The sequence below is a fragment of the Brienomyrus brachyistius genome, chromosome 2 (genome assembly GCF_023856365.1).
Source record: "Brienomyrus brachyistius isolate T26 chromosome 2, BBRACH_0.4, whole genome shotgun sequence".
NCBI classification, from domain to species: Eukaryota; Metazoa; Chordata; class Actinopteri; order Osteoglossiformes; family Mormyridae; genus Brienomyrus; species Brienomyrus brachyistius.
The window spans coordinates 6,904,236-6,923,204 of NC_064534.1; the positions used below are offsets into that span (position 1 = coordinate 6,904,236).

Consider the following 18,969-nt stretch of genomic DNA (forward strand, 5'->3'; position numbering starts at 1 on the left):
AGCTATAATAGACTGAAATGTTACATGTACTTAAGCATGCCCTACGATGAATCTTAAACTTTCAGACAAAAAACTGTATTGTGAAATTAAATACTAATGCTATTATGTATTACTGCTTAATTGTTTCAAATATGCTAGATATGTCGACTCTGTAGTTAAACTAGCTAACTATCAGTTCAAACCTTCGATGTTTTGCGGAGCAGACTCCCAGGGATGCAGAGCTATTATTGAGATTCGGCGTCTCCCTTGACCTGCTGAGTAAGCGGGTTTCTGATCGGACCGCATTTTCACTGCATCCTCATAAATATGATTCAACAGGTAACATTTTTTCTCGCACATCATTTACTCTGTTCGACATTTCTCGTATTACTTACGCAACTGCCAAGGCAGCATGTTTATGGCAGGAATAACATGATACCTCTTTTTTGAGGAACATAACATGATAGTTACTTGACAAAAAAGATGTACTTTTCATATCGACTTGAGATGATGTCATTGTTGGAGATGAGTACAGTCATTTTTGGTACAATTAGCAGTATTTTCCGGTTATATCAGTTTGCGTTTAACTGTTTAAGCAGAGCCGGACTGGGATTAAAAACCATGACTGGGCTTTTGGTTATAAAGGCCCATTATGATCGACCCACCGGTATGCCAGATGGCCAGTTCAGTCCTCACCCCATTGGCCTACTGGGAAAATTCCTGGTATGGCAGATGGCCAGTGCAACCCTGTATCTAAGGTTCCCCTTTGTTTGTATACACATGACAGACCTGCCATCATGTCGTTTTGCATTGCTATCATTTCAGTCCTGGTTCTGCAAAGTATGGGATACCTTTAGAGGGTCATTTCATGCTGCAGTACCCCCTCCTACCTCCAGGGGCCAGTCTACAGCACTCATCCTCGCAGGGCCCTCATGCAAGTGCCAGAAAGAGAGTGCAAATCCCAGCATGTCCCAAGGAGTCAGCACAATGGGCTGGCAGACTGACCGCTTCCTACTGCCAGTGTGTGTGCGTGCGTGTGTGACCATGGGGGGAGGGGTTATCCCAGGTCACAGAGGTCAGCGTTATCTGCAGCAAAAGCCACCTTGTAACAAAAAGTTTGTCCCTGCAAATACTTCTACTCAACTATGGAACAGGACGCACACAGAGGAAGACAGATCAGATTTGTCCACGTATCCCTTTCCTGTTCAAAGGAAGATGTTGTTAAAGTGGGTGTCAAAGGTGCAACAGGTGACCCACACCCTCTAACAGGGACAAAAAGTACAACTTAAAATACTCAGATGTTCACATCTCAAATACTTTTCTTTTATTCAAAAAGCATGCAGTTTTCACCCATTCATACAGGTGGACAATATGCAGGAGCAAATGCCTTTGTCAATGCAACCTGTCCTGGAACAGTGCGAAGCAGGGATGCTGTGATCGGAACGCCGCTGGTTTGCATCCCCTGGTCGGCAGAGTGATTTCACTGCTGAGCCCTTGAGCGAGGCCCTCGGTCGGTGCTTCCTTTTTGCGGGAGCTCGTAAGCGCTGGCCTTGAGCTATACCAAACGTTATCGAGCTTAAAATGAATTTAGTTAAAATTTGAAATAAATGAAAAGTGAACTAAAGTAATGTGTCTTTATAAAATCAGTTGCGTGGTATGATTTATTGACATTCTTCCACCTATGTTCATATAGGTCATCGCCGACTTCGATTGTTTCCGATCTCGTAGGTCGATCCGGTCATAAGTCAGCCCAGGCAAACCCAGTGCAGTCGTGGCCCCAAATCCGCGGTCTGGAAACAGTCGTAAAATCACATAGATCGTAAGTGAAGTATGTTTCATTTCATTTACCTGGCTTTATAATTATTTGAGAATTATTTGACTTTATTTGAAAGGGAAAAAATCACATGTAATCACAAAAAAATCCACCTTTTGCCCACTAAAATACATAGGTTGCCATCTGGACCATTCAACCTATCTAATAGTGAAAGTCTATTTTACCGGTTTGATTAAATTACAGATGTCAATAGAAAATATTGCATTTTCTCATGTTTAAGAACTTAATAGCGCATTATCATTGTTAAAGACTGATTTGTGTGTATGATGTCACTCAGAGTCAGTGGTTCCCATATCCTCATACAATTGTGGTCGCAGTCTGTCTCTGAGCTCCTTATTACCGGCTTATGGGGTTAGCACTGTCCATAGCCTCAATGGCACCAGTGACTAACTGACCCTGTTTTCTCAAGTGTATGTCGCTGGATTGAAACATTTGCAAGGTAAATAAATATAAGCCTTCCTGGGACTTAGTAGCCGCCGCTAACCTCAACTGATTGCAGTTGTACCAGAAGGAAGTGGGTTGAGGTTGCTTCAGCACCTCCACTGGCTGTTGGTGGTAATGCAGTGTCAGTATGCATGTATGGCAGGGCACCCATGCCTAGTTTCCAGCCTATGTTTTCATGCCTGCTATCTTGTTAACAGCTAGCAATGATACAAAAGAACTTCAGTAAAGTTTATTGGTCGTTCTGATGTTCGGCACCCTGAGCTGTATGTCTTCCCAAGCCTATGTGCTACAATGTTCTTAAAATGTTCTTAATAACCATGACGCTACAGCAGCCCTCATGCACTTTTCAGTTAAACTTTGTGCAGTTTCTGTTTTTGCTGTCCTACCCTGGTCACGGTCCTCTTTGCAGGTGACAAGCCCTGACACCCCCTTGCCTGGCTACAGACCTCGAAAGAGCCTCACTGTGAAGGACACAATGCTGCCGGTTGGTGGGTGTGTTTCAACTGAACCGTCTCACTTAGTAATCATCAAACGTGCTATAATCTGTCTGGATGTGAAGGTGTATTCTCCAGTTTTAAAAAGGCAGGATAACTGGCACAATGATTGATTAGCTATGCCTGTCACTTGAGATTCCCCACAACGTGGGGTGTTTGATTAGTCAGGTCTGTCATCGTGATGCTATCACTCAGAGTGCGGCTAGTCCTCAGACCAGGAGATTTTATCTGCTTAGTGATAATCCCCTGACAGGCACATGGCCAATTATCTGGGTCACAATCTCCCCCGATAAAGATGAGAATGAGGAACTTCTGAAACGCAACGCGGCTAGAGATAGACAACACAAGCATCATTAAGCCATTGGCAAATTTTATTAAACGTCATCGATCTGTTAGAAAACTCAAACCGACAGGAAAACGAACAGCATCTGTACAATCACATACGTCATGCTGTTGGTGAGAGAGCCCAGCGATAGGGGGAAGCACTAGAAGAGATCGAAACAACCCCGCAAACCCATCCTACAAGTGACCCTTGCTTGCGCTGTCAGTTCCAGAACATGCCTGGCTGCCCGTGCCATTACAGTCCACCTGCTAATGAGGCTCCACCCACCGGAACCAGAACAGTCTTCCAAAACAGTCATGAAGGTCAAGGGGCAAGTTATTACCAGCTTATTTCTGTGGCAAATATACCAAGGGGATGTTCACAATGAGTATCCAAGAAACCTGGAACTATTTCAAGTGCTGTTGTGAACCTGTTAAGAAACAAGATCTTCAGATGGTCATGGTCTGTTTTTTTCCACTGCATTCATTCTAAGCAATGAAAAATATGGGTTATTATGTCGATATACTATAACCCAGGAAACTTTATACCTTTCTAGCTGCCTACATTTTTCCTACAAAGCCTCCACGGGTGATTATGCAAAACTGTAAGACGCCTGTTGAGTTCTTGTGTGTAACCTGTCCTGGTTATGCTTGTTTTCAATGCCAGTCTGGAAACTGAAGGTTACCCCCGTGCCTCAGAATGATCATATGTGCAGTTCCTCACACCTGTTGAGGGCCACGAGCTACTGTGAGGATCCCGCCCCAATGACGAGCCACTGTCACTTACAGCCCAAGACGTGGAAGAGTTAATCTGCACCAAGAAATCTGGGCAGGCTTGCTGGTGTCCATGGGAAGGCTACTGGTATCTAGAAGAAGGCTATCTAGTAAGCTGCCCTTGGGCGGGCTCACTGGTGTCCTGCCCAGTGGATGTTAGCTAACGGCTAATAGCATGGTGAATGCCAACTGCTGCAGCACTTCAAAGCAGGGGAACTCAGTCCCTAGAGGGAGCAGGTGTCCATGTGATGGCGCTACCAGTGCTCCTTCTGGTAGTCCTGTGCCTTGAGCATTTCCGGCGCAGGGGTTGAGGGGGGGGGGCGGGGGGCAGTCTGCAAGCTTGGGCACTCCATTGATGTCCACCGGCCTGGTCGTGTCCCCCCTATCCTCCAGCTCCTCCGTCTGTCCGCACAGCTTGAGGGCGTGAGAGATGAAGGCATCCAGGTCAAACTGTGACTCCACCCCTTGGGACGAGACTGTCTCTGAGGGGGCGGGGCTAGCAATATGGCAGGTGGCGGTAGGAGGGATTCGGGGGGAGAGTGGAGGTGGGGAGGAGGGGGAAAAGGGTAACAGAGAAGGGGGCGAGGAGGACGACGAACGAGGGCTGATTTTGCTCCGGTGGGGCTTGTGCTCAGGAACTGGACTATGGGTGGGGGTCAGGGGGTGCAGGGTGGGTGACAGAGGTAGTGGGGGAGACCTGGGTAGGGAGAGCAACTCCTGAAGCGGACTGGGGGTGGGGGAGTGCAGGCGGGACTGTGTGCTTTCCACCCATCGAGAAATCTCCAGGAAGAGGTCTGCCGGACCCTCCACCGGGGGCTCCCCCAGGCCACCCCCCACTGGCTGCTGGTTGCTCTGCTTCCAGTGCGACAGGTCCAGGATGAGCTTAGGCTCCGAGTAGTGCTGCGGCTTGCCCTCGCGCCATGCCATCTTGTCCAGGTAGGAGGGCGAGCCCACCTTGTAGTCGCAGGAGCGCCCGCAGTCCAGCTCCCCGTGGCTGCCCCCGGCACGTTCCAGGGAGCAGTGCGAGTGCTCCAGGAAGCGCTCCGCGGAGCTGCTGTGGGAATACTTGCGGGGATCCACCTGCGCCTCCTCCAGAGGAGGCCTAGGATCCGCCCGTGGGTCCCTCTGCACCTCCTCCCCCTCCTCCCCCAAACTTGACGCTCCTTCCCCTTGGCCCGACTGCCTCCAGCTGGGTTCTGACGAGAGGCTGGCCTCAAACCTGTGGCAGTGGGGCGGGGAGGACAGACAGAGGTGAGTGCAGCAGAGCCTGTTCTTCCCCACGACCCACTTTCCTTGTTTGGAAGCAGGTTTGGTCGCTGATTCAGTCTCTTAAGGAAGTAGCTCCCTGTTCACTTGCAGTTTGCAACACACTAACATGCATACACACACAGACACACACACACACAAGTGGATGTGGCCAAACGCCTAAGGAGGACAGCGTGATGGCATAATGACCGAGTTGCATGTGGATTGGCTATCCCCCCACCCAGGCGCTGCTCATCTGTAACCAGATCACACTCTGCACCCGCCACTAATGTCACCTGTATTTTGAGCCCCAGTATTCTGTCGCGGGACACACAGCACGCCCTGGGGTGTGCGTTCTGCCCCGTTGTCAGGGTAACACCACATCCTGTGCTGGGACTCCCAGGGGAGATACCAGCATGAAGCAGTGACTCATTCTGCAGTCCCTGCTAAGGACTGCTAGTGGGTGTGTCCAGCATGCTGTGTAGCCTATCAGAGCTTTCCCAAATGAAGAAATAATAGGCCAGCATGGGAGATAGAAGAAATAGAACCAATCACATTACAGGCCCCGCTGCACTCAACAGATAAATCACATTATTATATACTATATATATAAAGGTCTGCAAATTGCCTGAGGCATGTTAATCTCAATCTCACTGGTGGACATACCTGTCCCAGTGTGCGGTTTGGCTGTCACTCCCCCACTGTGAGGCATAGCCAAAGTCCTGCCCAGTAACCAGACTGTCATCCAGCTCGTCCTCAATGCGGAAAGGTTGTAGTGACGTGGGCTCGTCTTCAGGACAGGAGTACTGCCGCAGGTAACGATGGGAGAGGGCGTCCTCTGCCGTCAGGCGGTCCACGGGGTTAAAGGTCAGGATCCGCTCAAGGAAGTCGATCGCTGAAGTGGGAGCATGAAGCAGGCAGGACGAGATTCGCATGATTGGCTGCCTCTTGTTAACGGGAGAGAGCGGTCGGCTTTTGAGAGCCCCCTGGGGCGCGTACCTCGCTTGCAGGGTAAATGTGACTTGTCGTGTGAGTGTAGGTGTGAGGGTTTTCTGTGAGCGTCACATGACCCTAGCTGCTGATGACACGTCATGCTCCGGTGAGTGTGCAATAAACATTTCTCTGGAGCCTGCATAACACGAGAATCCTATCATTATTTTCCACCTACTTCCGAGGTTCCAAGACAATTACGGAATGAGATACATAATACAAATAACTGCAGATACATAACTGCAGATTTCCCCCGAGTCAGGGCTGAGGATGATGCTTTATTGCTTTTTTCTAATTAAACAGAGTTAACGAGGGATCTAGTTAGAAAGCTGCAGTTTCTGCAGCCTAAGGCTCTCCGCAGTAAACTCATGAGCTTCATGCGGATTGGGGCATAAGGGAGCCAACTGCTTCTAGATCAATCTTGGGATCCAGGACCCTGTCTGAGGCCCTAGATTTCTTGCCTGGCCTGTTTGGATTGACTCGTCCTCCCCAATTTCTCCCTCACTGCTAAAGTCCAGTGACTTGACACCTGGGGCTACTGGGGATGCTACAGTGTGGAAATCCATGGATCTATGACATCACAGCCACTGGAATTTCATTTGACCACGAATGAATATTTGCTAAAACAATCCAGGCTAAGTACTCATGGGTAATATGCAAAGACAACTATGTCCTAGTAACAAGAACCAGATTTTAGGTTCAAGTCTAGCTCAGTAACTGTTTGTGTTCCACATCACTAATGAAATTTAATTTTGCTCTGTGTTTTGTAGATTTTATGCAAAGTCATTTTTGCACCTTGTGCCTAGAGTAGAATAATTTGAACTGAATAGTCACTTTTATGGATTGATATGAATCTCTCACCCTTCACATCCACCTCGGGCAGCAGCTCTCGCAGTGACCTCTTGACCTCCCAGCCCTGGCTGATGTAGGAAGGCATGACTTTCAGTAGTTCCTGTCGATCTTCCTCTCTCAACACCGGTACCGTGTCCAGAATCAGCTGCATCTGCTCGAGTTCATGGGCCCCTGGGGGACGGAAGGGTGGAGGCGGGCAGATTGGGAGTCAGAGTGGAGTGAGTCTCAGCAAAAAAGCTGTCAAAATGTGTACAGAACCTCAGCCAAACACCGTTCAGACAAGACAATATGCACAGACAGAGCGAGTCCGAGAGACGGTCAAGCAGAAAGGCTATGCAGTGATAGAGGGAGTCACAGTGGAACGCCACATAGACCAGGGATGGGTAATCGCATCCAGAAAGGGTCACTGTGTATGTGGGTTTGCACGGTATCTCCCTAAACAGATTTAGAGTACTGATTGGCCGAAGAGTCCTTGCACCTGGGTTTGATCAGCTGACCAAAACGTTTTCCCAAAAACCTGCATACACACTGGCCCTTGGTGGATAAAATTGCCCATCCCTGGTATAGACAAGTGGAGTAGCGAACATACAACACACACACACACACCGAGGGAGTCACCAAACACCACATAAACAGGAGTAATAGAAAATACTGCATAGGCAGAGGGAGTCATAGACAAACATCACATAGAGAAAGGGAGTCACAACCAAACACCACATAAACAGGAGTCATAGAAAACACTACATAGGCAGAGGGAGTCATAGACAAGCCCCACATAGACAAAGATATAGGCATAAAACTGACACCTAGCCACAAAAAAAGAAAAAACACAAAATGTTCTTTTTTCTATAAAAACAAAATTAAGTTGATTTAGTATGATAAACAGGAGGTACATGGGGAAACAATTACTGTGCCCCTTTAATATTAGAGCAGCGACTCCTAGACTTCACTCCCCCCCCACCTACGCCCAGAAGGCTCTGTAATCGCTACCACTCTCTCATCATGAAACTCCCAAACAGCCCTCTGAGAGGGTAGCCGGCTTTATGCGCTTCCAACAGCCACTCCAGTACCCATCCACTCAGCCCTAGAACATGCATGCAGCGGCCAGGTAAGCCTGATGGGCGGGGCCAGGCTATAAGTCGAAATGGAGACCAATAATCATCATATTTCTCACACACAAATTAGGTCATAAAGACTTTCACCTGACAAAAAAATCAAATTATAGGAAAGAATTAATCATTTTTCTTCATTGCTTTAAATTTTCAAGAAATTCAAACCTGGCTATATTCTCGTCCAGTCTGCCGCATGAACTGCCTGAGGCAGCAGGCGTGGTCAGCTGGACCTGCCTCATGACCACTTCTGTTGTTTGGCCTGTCTGCTGCCTTGTCTCTGGGGGTGCCTGTCCCCCCCCCCGTGTTAACGTATGGCCTCTCTGAACCTGAGTTGCATCTGCGTTTAACAAGTCATCTAAATGCTGTCTAAATTATTAACTTAAACTAAATGGATAAAGTCAGCACTAAAAATATTACAGTAAAGTATTTATCTGGAACTAGTTTATAATACCTGTCACCATGGAGACTCAGTGTGTCCCCATGTGAAGATATTTTTTGTAAATCAATTCCCCAAGGTGCATTACATTGCAGATTTAAGTACTATAGAACAGAATAGTTTAACTAACCCCTTCAAATAGCAACTGAAAGCTTCGATACAAAATGCTACAACTACGTTAGTAATACTCATTGTAAGTGGTTGCATGACGAGGTGTAGAAATTATGTATGGGCTATGGAAACTCGTAACACACAATAACGTTACTGTACCGTATGGAGATGCTGAAGCTAATACTGCCTAAGCATCCCAATAACGTGTGTGGCTCCATTCTGTAACTGTATCTGTTTATATTGATGGGGGAACATCAAGGGGGCAGTGAGAATCGGTGACATTATACTTATAACATACATAAACCATACTTCATCCGCCAATCGCGTTCGCTGTCAGAAACGGCGTGACTCCGCCCCCAAACTGTCAAAACCTCCCCCCAGCAGAACGCGAGTGTGGACGTTAGAAGGAGAAAAATACATTGGAGAAGGTGATACGTACTATGATGAACGCGCACGCAGCTCTTCGTCCTGCGCTCGCGAGTTTCACTTTTGCGCTCGCGAGTGGCATATTTACGTGTGTGAGTTTTGACTTTAAATGGTAAATGGACTGCATTTATACAGCGCTTTTCTACTCCTACGAGTACTCAAAGCGCTTTACAATCCATGCCTCACGTTCACCCATCCACACACCCATCCATACACCGGTGGCAGAGGCTGGCGTGCAAGGTCGCCGAACGATAGCACTACCTCCTGTGCCACCACCTTCCCACAAAACTTTAATGTGACGCCATACCGGGCTAGGTCAGGACCGCACTGGGGGGGGGGCGCTAAAAGCCACCAGGTCACTCGCACACCCTGGGAAGTGCCACAGACACTCCGTGATCCTTTAGTAGGCGTGAACGTTACCCGGGTGTGACACAGCCCCCCCCCCCCCCGGGTTCTGCTCCCAAAGGGTCTCTAGACAGGCCGGTACAGCAAAGGCCACTATATCAGCTAGAGCACCGGGTTTGAATCACCGCCTTTATCAAAGACTGTATAAACCGAGAGAACAATCCATAATGGCGATGAGAGATCATGTGAGAGCAGCCTGTTAGGTATGCTGACCGGCTGAAGCAGGGAAGGATGAAATATGGAGAGAAAAGCAGACAGAGGGAGGGAGAGATCAGTGATTGCCCCCTGATCTATATGGATTGACGAAGAATGCAGCAGACATCGATTGTGTGGGAGGCCGGTGCTTGTAAGCAGAGTGAAGCTAATTAGTGAGCCTTTTACTACAGCACCCTCAGCCCCCCCCCCCCCCCCTTCAAAGGCACCCCACCCCATCTGAAGGACCAGCAGGCTGATCCAGCACTTCCAAATGCCAGAGCAACTGTGTTTCTCCCCAGCTGAGCTCTTCATTAATTACTCTCACTTCCTACCCTAATCAAGGACATCTCATAATTCAAATCATATGATGCGCTGAAGAGGACCAGGTAGGTTTAATTGCGTAAACCAGATGAAAACTAACAGGTGACCAGTGACTAAAACTGAATTAATAACAATATTGTTTTTTTTTTATTGAGTCTTTCAGGCTATCTGGTCATTTTAAGTTTCATCTAATACCTTCAACATGTAAACATTACGTTCCTAATTAAACTGAAAATGCACAAACAAGGTGTTTTAACCTACATGTTGTGACTTTTTCAAGTACGGAAGTTTACTTATGCTGTGTCAGTCCTGTGTCCATTACTCCCTGATACACTCACACCTTCACAAAATATTCGATTGTTCAGCAAAATTACTTTCGATTCTTATCTGAATATATATAGAGGGCTGGAGATTTCACTGGGATCATTTATAAACGTCCTCCTGGGTGTGACAGCAAGGCTCTCCCTGGATTCAAACCAGCATCCTGAGAGTTATGAATCACTGGATTCCCTCATGGATTCAGTGAGAAAGTACACACACATTATTAACACACACAGGTATCACTCAGTACAAAGCACAGACACACTACACTCTCTTATCACTCAGCAATGGATCTACGCACGCACACATCACTCAGTAATGAAGGCATACACACAAACACACATCACTCAGTAATGGAGGCACACACACAAACACACACACATCACTCAGTAATGGAGGCACACACACAAACACACACACAAACACACACATCACTCAGTAATGGAGGCACACAGAAACACACACACACACGACTCAGCAGTGGAGGTACGCACACACATGCACACGTCATTTAGCTGTGCGGATCTCTTTCCTTCCTGTCCAGACAGCGGTTCACTCTGCTGAAATAATCCACTCTCAGAAAGGACACTGCCAGCCTGCCCCCACCTGCAAAGAGCATGCGTCCAGTCAGCATCTCGGCCAGGATGCAGCCCGCCGCCCACATGTCGATAGCCTTGGTGTAGTTGTTAGGGGAGAGCAGCAGCCGAGGCGAACGATACCACTTTGTCACCAGCCCCTCGGACAGGTATCCCTGGCAGGAGGGAGAGCGAGTGAGTGACACACGGAGGACCAGGAGATCAAACCCTGTCACCCCTGTTGCCTTTACCCACAATGCAGTGCAGCACACAGAGGACAGACCCTTTCCTTCCCTGTCGGATGTGGCTGGGGTAGCGCCCAACACTGCGAGGGAGGTGTCACGCCCCCCAGACTGGCTGGGATCCAAAACCCAGACACCAGTGGGCACTGTAGCTTCAGAAGGAGATCACACCTGCACCACTCACCCTCCTCTCCACCTGCATCACAGGCAAATATTTATAAAGTGTGACGTTACAGCAGCTCCATGCCATCCTTTAACAAATGAGCCCCGGAATGATGAGATCCTCGGGCCTCCTCCATGTTGGACGCGCTATGAGGAATCCTGCTGTAATATTTCTGGCACAGTCTGCCCAGGAGCCCAGGAGACGACCCGCCGAATGCGTGTCACACAGCGGCTTCGGAATAAGAAGAGTGTGTGGGGAGTGTATCCCCGCACCCCCCGCCCGTGTCTCCCTATCTCCCTCTCTAAATGAAGAGTACTGGCTGGGTGCCGTTTAATGATTAAGGAGTGCCAACTGATTCTAAACCCCCCGGACTTCATCCCCCATCCCCACCCCAAAACTGCCTCCTAATCCGTGAGCCCACCTCCCACTCGACTGAATCTCCATGTGATGAATTATTAGTAAAGGTCTGACAGGGCTCCTTTCCTCGAGGTGGGTGGGAGATTTCAGACAGGGGGAGGCATGGCATGGGGCCAGATTTTAACCAGGTGGGGAGGGGGGTGGGGGCAGGGGATTTCAGCTGGGCGTGGGGGTAGGACATTTCAGGCAAAGGGAGGATGTGGGTGGTGTGGGAGCAGGATATTCGTAATGCGACATTCTCGGAAAGAAGAGCACACAGTGGTTGTGGACGGGGGCCCGGCGGACGGTGTGTATCGCTCCCACGGGGAAAGAGGCGAACAGGCTCGCAGGGACCGGCACAGTTAGCGGCACAGCCTAATTTATACAGACAAGGCCTCCGGGGGGGGGGGGCGGACATCGTCCATGGTGCCTTTCGTTACTGGACAGAGGATGTCGACAACAGGAGATAACGGGGTTTTTGTCTTAGCTGAGTGAGCGATCGAGCGTCACTGCTAAAGGGTTATGAGGGCGTGGGGGGTGATAAATGTTATATTAACAGTGTTAGTCAGCAGTATCCCCCCCCTCACTCGCTGCCCGCCTGGGCCAGTTCACCCAGCATCATTGGGTAAGCAATGATCAGAGGCTGTCTGCGAGATCCCCCCCCCCCCTCCAGTGAATGGAGGTCCAGGTGTCCATGTGAAATGGGGGCAGTGAACAGAGAAGCAGCTCAAAAAAGCTTGGGTGACAGACTGACCTGCATCACCCATAACGTCAAACGTGTGTCTCTGTCTGTCTGTGTGCGTCTCTGTCTGTGTCTGTCTCTGTCTGTCTGTGTGCGTCTCTGTCTGTCTGTGTGCGTCTGTCTGTCTGTGTGCGTCTCTGTCTGTCTGTCTGTGTGCGTCTCTGTCTGTCTGTCTGTGTGCGTCTCTGTCTGTCTGTCTGTGTCTGTCTGTGTGCGTCTCTGTCTGTCTGTGTGTGTCTCTGTCTGTGTCTGTCTGTGTGCGTCTCTGTCTGTCTGTGTGCGTCTCTGTCTGTCTGTGTGCGTCTCTGTCTGTCTGTGTGCGTCTCTGTCTGTGTCTTTGTCTGTCTGTCTGTCTGTGTCTGTCTGTCTGTCTGTGTCTGTCTGTGTGCGTCTCTGTCTGTCTGTCTGTGTCTCTGTCTGTCTGTGTCTCTGTCTGTCTGTGTCTCTGTCTGTCTGTGTCTCTGTCTGTCTGTCTGTCTGTGTCTCTGTCTGTCTGTATGTGTCTGTGTGTGTCTGTGTCTCTGTCTGTCTGTCTGTGTCTGTGTCCTGTCATGTACACATCACATTGTGGGGGCCAATCCTTAAGGGAACATTTCTTGGGGAACCTTAACTTTATATAAATCCATGACAGCAATAAAAATGTATTTTGTTTGGTTACTTATGATCAAGGTTAGGGCTGGGTGAGGGTTAAGGTTCTCATAGTTGGAATTAGGGCCACTGGAATAATTTGTCAAAAATACATATTTGCGAAAACTTTATATAGTATTCGTGAACGACATGAAGGCTTGTTACTTTTACCTTCCTCATTTACCTTAAAATTTTACTTCCCCTCCCTGTGATGGAAAAAATGGTCCGGTCTGTCATGCCGTGGTAAAGACCCCCCCCCCCCAGTCACCTGTCAAAATGGCAAGTCGTTAAAAGTCAGGTGGTGAGAAAAGGAGAGACGAAAAAGAGAAAATGAACAGAGGTGACTGAAGAAACAATGATGGGTTATTACTGTAACATTAATGACTAAATTGGCTTATAATGTATGTGATATTTCTGTATAGAATATCTATTCCCATCTGAATATCCTGTAGAGATCATTAAATAGTTTGTTGTAAATTTTTCAATAGACAACTTCAAGGCATTAAAGTTGAGAATGAGAGTGCGTCTGTAATATGATTGAATCTCGAAGGTGTGGCTTCCCCTTTCCTTAGCCTGTATTTTTAGTACGAGCTCTTTGCCGTGTACAAATAGAGCAGTACGCAGTGAGTACGCAGGTACAAGCAAGATACATGGTGGAGCTGGTTGGGATTAGGGGTATGTCCATGAATGGAGAGTCCCCACAAAGATATAGACACCTAACCTGTGCGTGTGTGTGTGAGTGTGTTTGTACGCATGTGTGTGGCCGTGCTCCATATTGTTGCCCTCGCTGCCCTCCCATCCTTGCTTTCCATGTCCGGCTCCAGGCTCCACTCGTCTCTGTTCCCTCTCATTTGCAGTGACAAAGGTCCCCTTTGAAGGGCGGTGGGACTGGGCTCGGGTTACCCCACCAGTCCGTCCTGTAACAGGCCCTCACAATGCGGCGGAGAATTGGCACGTTAACCTCCCGGGGCCGACGCGGCTCCCATGTTCTGGCCGAGGGGCCACTCTGATCGCTATTCAGCTGCATCTAAATGTTCATGTGGGTGTAATATGACCGTGCCCCTTTAATCGGCCAATTATATTCATCTGAACACTCACGTTTTCGTCAAAGTGACAAAACAGTCTTGCAAACTATTCAATGGATTGATAGACATGCCAGACAAATGACACCCCCCAAAAAGGTGTGAGGGTCAGTGGGCAGCCGTCGTAGTCTGGGGGGGGGGGGGTGGGGGCATAGCTGCCCAAATGGGCAGAAAGATGTATGTAACTGAGTCCGTCAGTGATGAACGCAATTTCTCTGTTTCCCTGTCTCCCATCTTCTGCAATGGTTACAGAGGAGGATCACAGGAGGACAAATGTATCTTTAATGAAGGACCTTTTCATATTGGCTACCTCTCCAGCCAAACAGTCAGACAGACGGCTGCAGGCGTGGCGGTGAGCAGCCAAGATTATCGAATCTGCAGCTCCTCCGCATGGCATGGTGCTCTCGGCCTAATCGGGGGTAATTAAAATACTCTCAGAGTCTCCGCTACAGAATGATCTCATCGTCATCATTGAGTGTTATGGCATAGGTATCACTACTTAAAAGATGCCCACAGAGCCAATCAGAGACAGGTACGCAGAATACAATCATATCACTTCTCTTCCCCCCTGTGAAGCCTCCCTTACAGGGCCAGAACAATCACAGGGCAAGTGTACATAGGTGTACATGTGGCTCCCAATGAAGATCAGACAGGCAGAGAGACAGACAGGCAGAAAACAGATAGATAGATAGATGATAGATAGATAAAACAGATGATAAATATGATAGAAAGACATAGACAGGCAGACAGATAGATAACCATATTGTTGATCTTGAAAGAAATTGCAATTATAACAGCATAAATGCCCCCTTAATGGAGAGGAGAGCAATGCAAGTCTCACCTTGTGCGAGTAACGGGGGTCGACGATGCGGGCCAGACCAAAGTCGCCGATCTTCAGCAGCAACTGGTCCACGTTAACGAAGATGTTGGCGGGCTTGAGATCACGGTGCAGCACATTGGCCGAGTGGATGAATTTGAGGCCACGCAGCAGCTGGTAGAAAAGCAGTGTGGCGTGTCCGGCAGGCAGCGGTCCGTCCTCCAGCAGCCGGGCCAGGTCCATCTGCATGCACTCCTGCACCACATAGAGGGCAGGCAGGCAGACGGCGCCGGGGCGCAGCGCCTGCCCCCGTGGGCCCAGCACCTCGTACACAGCCACCACGTTGTCGTGCCGCAAGCGCCGCGTGATCTTGACCTCGCGTAGCGCCCGCTTGACAGACACAGCGTCACGCATGGGCAGCCGCTTCACTGCCACTCGCTGCCCGCTGCGTCGGTCCACGGCTGACAGCACCGGCCCCGTGGAGCCAGAGCCTAGCGGACGCAGGTCCACGAAACGCCCGCCCAGCTCAAAGTCGTGGAGGAAGAGGGGGGGTGGATGCGATGCCATGGCTTACAGATGGCCTGGGGTGTCATCGCATGGGGGGGGGCACAGTGGCTTATGCAAATAGCTCCATAGGCGGTGAACGGTGAAAAGCTAACTTTAGCAACTGCCTGCTAACTCAGGGACACATAAATAGGACCTAAAACTATATATGTAAAGAACTGCAGCAATATATCAATGAATTCCTCAAAAATAAATAAATGGCGTCCAGTTAGGTCATGGGTATGGTCATGTATCCTTGGGGGCCTCAGCACAGAAAGACCCTCACGTCCCCATTCTCCAACGTGACACCCTGGGTGGGGGTCCCCATGGCGACACAACACAGACAACCTTCCCTGGACACTCCCACATCGGGCGAAGGACAGCTCACTGTTCCCGGTCAAATCCGCAGGTTGTCCAAACAAACATGGTGGACCCCTGTTTCTGGGCCATTTCCTTCTAGTCCTGCAGTAGGTGTGGCAGGTCCCAGCAATCCGTCTTCGGTCCCTCAATGTCCCCACTATGTCTGCCCTGCCAAACAGGAAGGAAAGAGGAAGAATCAGATGTATTGACAAGACACAGAAAAGAAAAAGAACTGGACCAGCTACCGCAGTATGAAAGGAGGACTACAACTGGATGGGCTACATCGTATGAGAGAAGGGCTACAACTGGATGGGCTACATCGTATGAGAGAAGGGCTACAGCTGGACCAGCTACATCAGTTTGAGAGAAGAGCTAGAACTGGATGGACTACAGTGATATGAGAGGATTGTTACAACTGAACTGGCTACGTCATTCACTTGTGAATGAGATCTGATACAGTCGTCTCCGCCGGTCGTCATTATAAATATAGTTGTGTGGCTCATAGTCCAAAGTAACACATCCGAAGCGGTGGGCGGCTGGACTGCGTCCCCGTCCCCGCCGAGATGGCTCCTCAGAAACGCTCCAAGGCAGACTTCACACTTGCTTATTGATCTGTATTTACGCGACTCACGGCTGTTCGCGGCGGATATGAGACAAACAGCGGTCCGGGAAAAGCCGCATGACACTTGTCACTGACCGGCTTTAAAACCCCGCTTGGCTGCCCGTGCTTTGACCCATCCAGCGTCCCACCGGCCGGACCCAGGCGAGTTCTCGGAGACGCTGAATCACCCAGAATCACTTACATAATGTATCCCCGTTAAGCGACTAGTGTAAATTTGAATTTTGCAGTGAGTGCCCTTTAAATGTACTCCGGTAAAATCAGTTTACCTTGAAAAACTCAAACGGGTGGACCGCTCCAGCATGAAGCCGTACGGGAGGCGGCGTGCATCGGGAGGGACGGAGGGATGTGGGGATTTTTAGCAGCACTGAGGCTCACAGTACGTCGGGCATGACTTCCGACCGGCCGGTCACTGCTTCCCTTCTCCCCAGACAGCGCGCACGGCGCGGAAGCGCGCTGACGGGCAAGCGGGTACGCGCGGATGGGACAGCGGGTGGCCGGACAAGGGTGCACCGTGTGACCGCCTGTGCACGCGCAGTCTGAAGACACAGCTCCTCAGCCTTCACCAGCAAAAGGCTCCCGGAAAACAACATGTAACAATAAACCGGTGAATAAGCAGAGATGACAGTAGATTTATCCAGCATTATAAGACAACAAATTACTAATCCTGTTGCTACAGGCTGGGATGATAATGTTACTGTAGACATATTTTCTCTAAATAGCATAATAGTTTATGGCTATTATACATGTCATAAATTATGTCACAATATACAGCACTGAAGAGCGTTGAAACGAATGTTTTCTCAAAGAAATCGATTGGCAAATCAATAGCTTACACCCTATGTAAAAAGCATTTTCAGTAATTGGATCTGGTTTTAGTTTTATCGGATGCTTATCCCATTTAAAACGTCAAGTAGCACTGGGGATAAATAATGTTCCAAAAGATTTTTTTTTGCATCATACTGCTTCCAGTACATCGCTGCTGGGACTGGGACTTAGGCCCATTGGTCCTGTCTGAATAATGTAAAATAAAGAAGAGCAAACAGGCAGGAAGCCGACATTCCGTTTGCGAATGCGCAAATAATGATTTCAAAGTCAGCAATAAGTTGAATGGGGAATTATATCGCGGGGCAGCTCAGGGGACACTGAGTGGACCACCTGCAGGATGAACCTCCAGGTTTCCATCAACCGGTCGGTATGAGAAGTAGGAGGGGGATATAGGGCACAGCTGGCTCCGCAGAAGTGGAGCAGCCCAGAAGGGTACACTACCTCCTTTGTGCTTCTGATATTCACTCACAGCGCGCCGGCAAACAGGATTCAATATCCGAGTACAACTTTTCATAAACGATGCATTTTCAAGCCTCATATAGACGCGGGCCCCCGTTTCGTTCCCCCTTTATATAAGCTTTACCAAATCAAACCTTGTAAATGCAACTTCGCTAGATCAAGCGGCGGTCCCTCATAGCAAGACCAAAAAAAAAAAAAACGGAACTAGGGATCGACCCGCGACGGCGGTGGGTCAAAGCTGCCTTAATATCACATTTCTGAAAAGGAGGACTCCCTTTGTCCTTTCGCATCTGGACTGCGATCTCCGGCGGCTCTGCCTTTTGTGTGCATACAATGTAACGCCCGTATCACAGCGGGAGCGGATTGTCAAACCTCAGCGCGAAACGGCTGCAAAATTAATAAAACCCCCCGATTCGCTGCACCGTGCTAGGGATCGGACACCAAGCCGTGCCGAATACAGCGATACCCGATTTTTTTATTTTTTCGGCCCGTGTATTTAGTAAAAAATAAGTAGATAGCCCCGACAGGGATACCGATAAGCACTTACCATAATACAGCCCTGCGCTTCGCTCCAGTGTCAGCCGTGCGATCAGGAGGACGTCCTCTCTTGCATCGTATAAGTCCACTTTCAAGCGAAAAGTAGCAGCATCGTGGATTTGATCTCGCCGCCGAGGCTTTGGGTTTATCCGCTCAGGGGAGGTGCTGCGGGCTGCACCGCTGCGGGATCTTCGGATCCCTCCACCAATGATTCCCGGGATATCCGAAGGCTCGGCGCTAGCCGGACGCTCGGGTGATGTTGGCCTCTTTCTTTCTCCTCCTCCTCCTGCGCTTTCTTTATTCTCCTACTCGGTCTCTGCTTGCATGGAACCACCCCCCTTCCCCCTCCCCAAACGGCGCCCCCCCCCATAATGACGTCACGCCAGAAGCCGTCATTCATCCGCGTGCTCGGCACCTGCCTGCATGAGGTCGCAATTAGGGGTTTGAGATGTGTCAGGATTTTCTCGGGTATAAACCCTGCACACCGTAAGTCCCTGCTGCAATTCACTCCCGCTGCGTGATCTTTGTGTTAAACAGCACTACCTATCGCTCATGGTCCATAAGCACTTGAAGAATGTCAGGAAGGATACCTGAGTTTCACATCGGAAAATGAAGAAAGCAAAGTGGTATACCAAAATTCCGATACCAAATTTTGTGAGGCAGGGTAATGAATACTGCAACTTACTAGGCATTGCAGAGCTAGGTGATGTACACTGAAC

General features: G+C 49.2%; 1 protein-coding gene across 1 annotated transcript; it reads right to left on the reverse strand.

Annotated features, from left to right (window-relative positions):
• Positions 1-3,104: 3,104 nt before the first annotated feature.
• Positions 3,105-18,550, reverse strand: mapk4 (mitogen-activated protein kinase 4). Its single transcript, XM_049004001.1, is given in 7 exon segments — positions 3,105-4,163; positions 4,165-5,065; positions 5,758-5,986; positions 6,943-7,104; positions 10,867-11,011; positions 14,929-15,975; positions 18,261-18,550. Coding segments are annotated over 6 exon segments (2,043 nt in total). The 5' UTR covers positions 15,472-15,975; positions 18,261-18,550; the 3' UTR covers positions 3,105-4,100.
• Between the last annotated feature and the right edge of the window lie 419 nt (positions 18,551-18,969).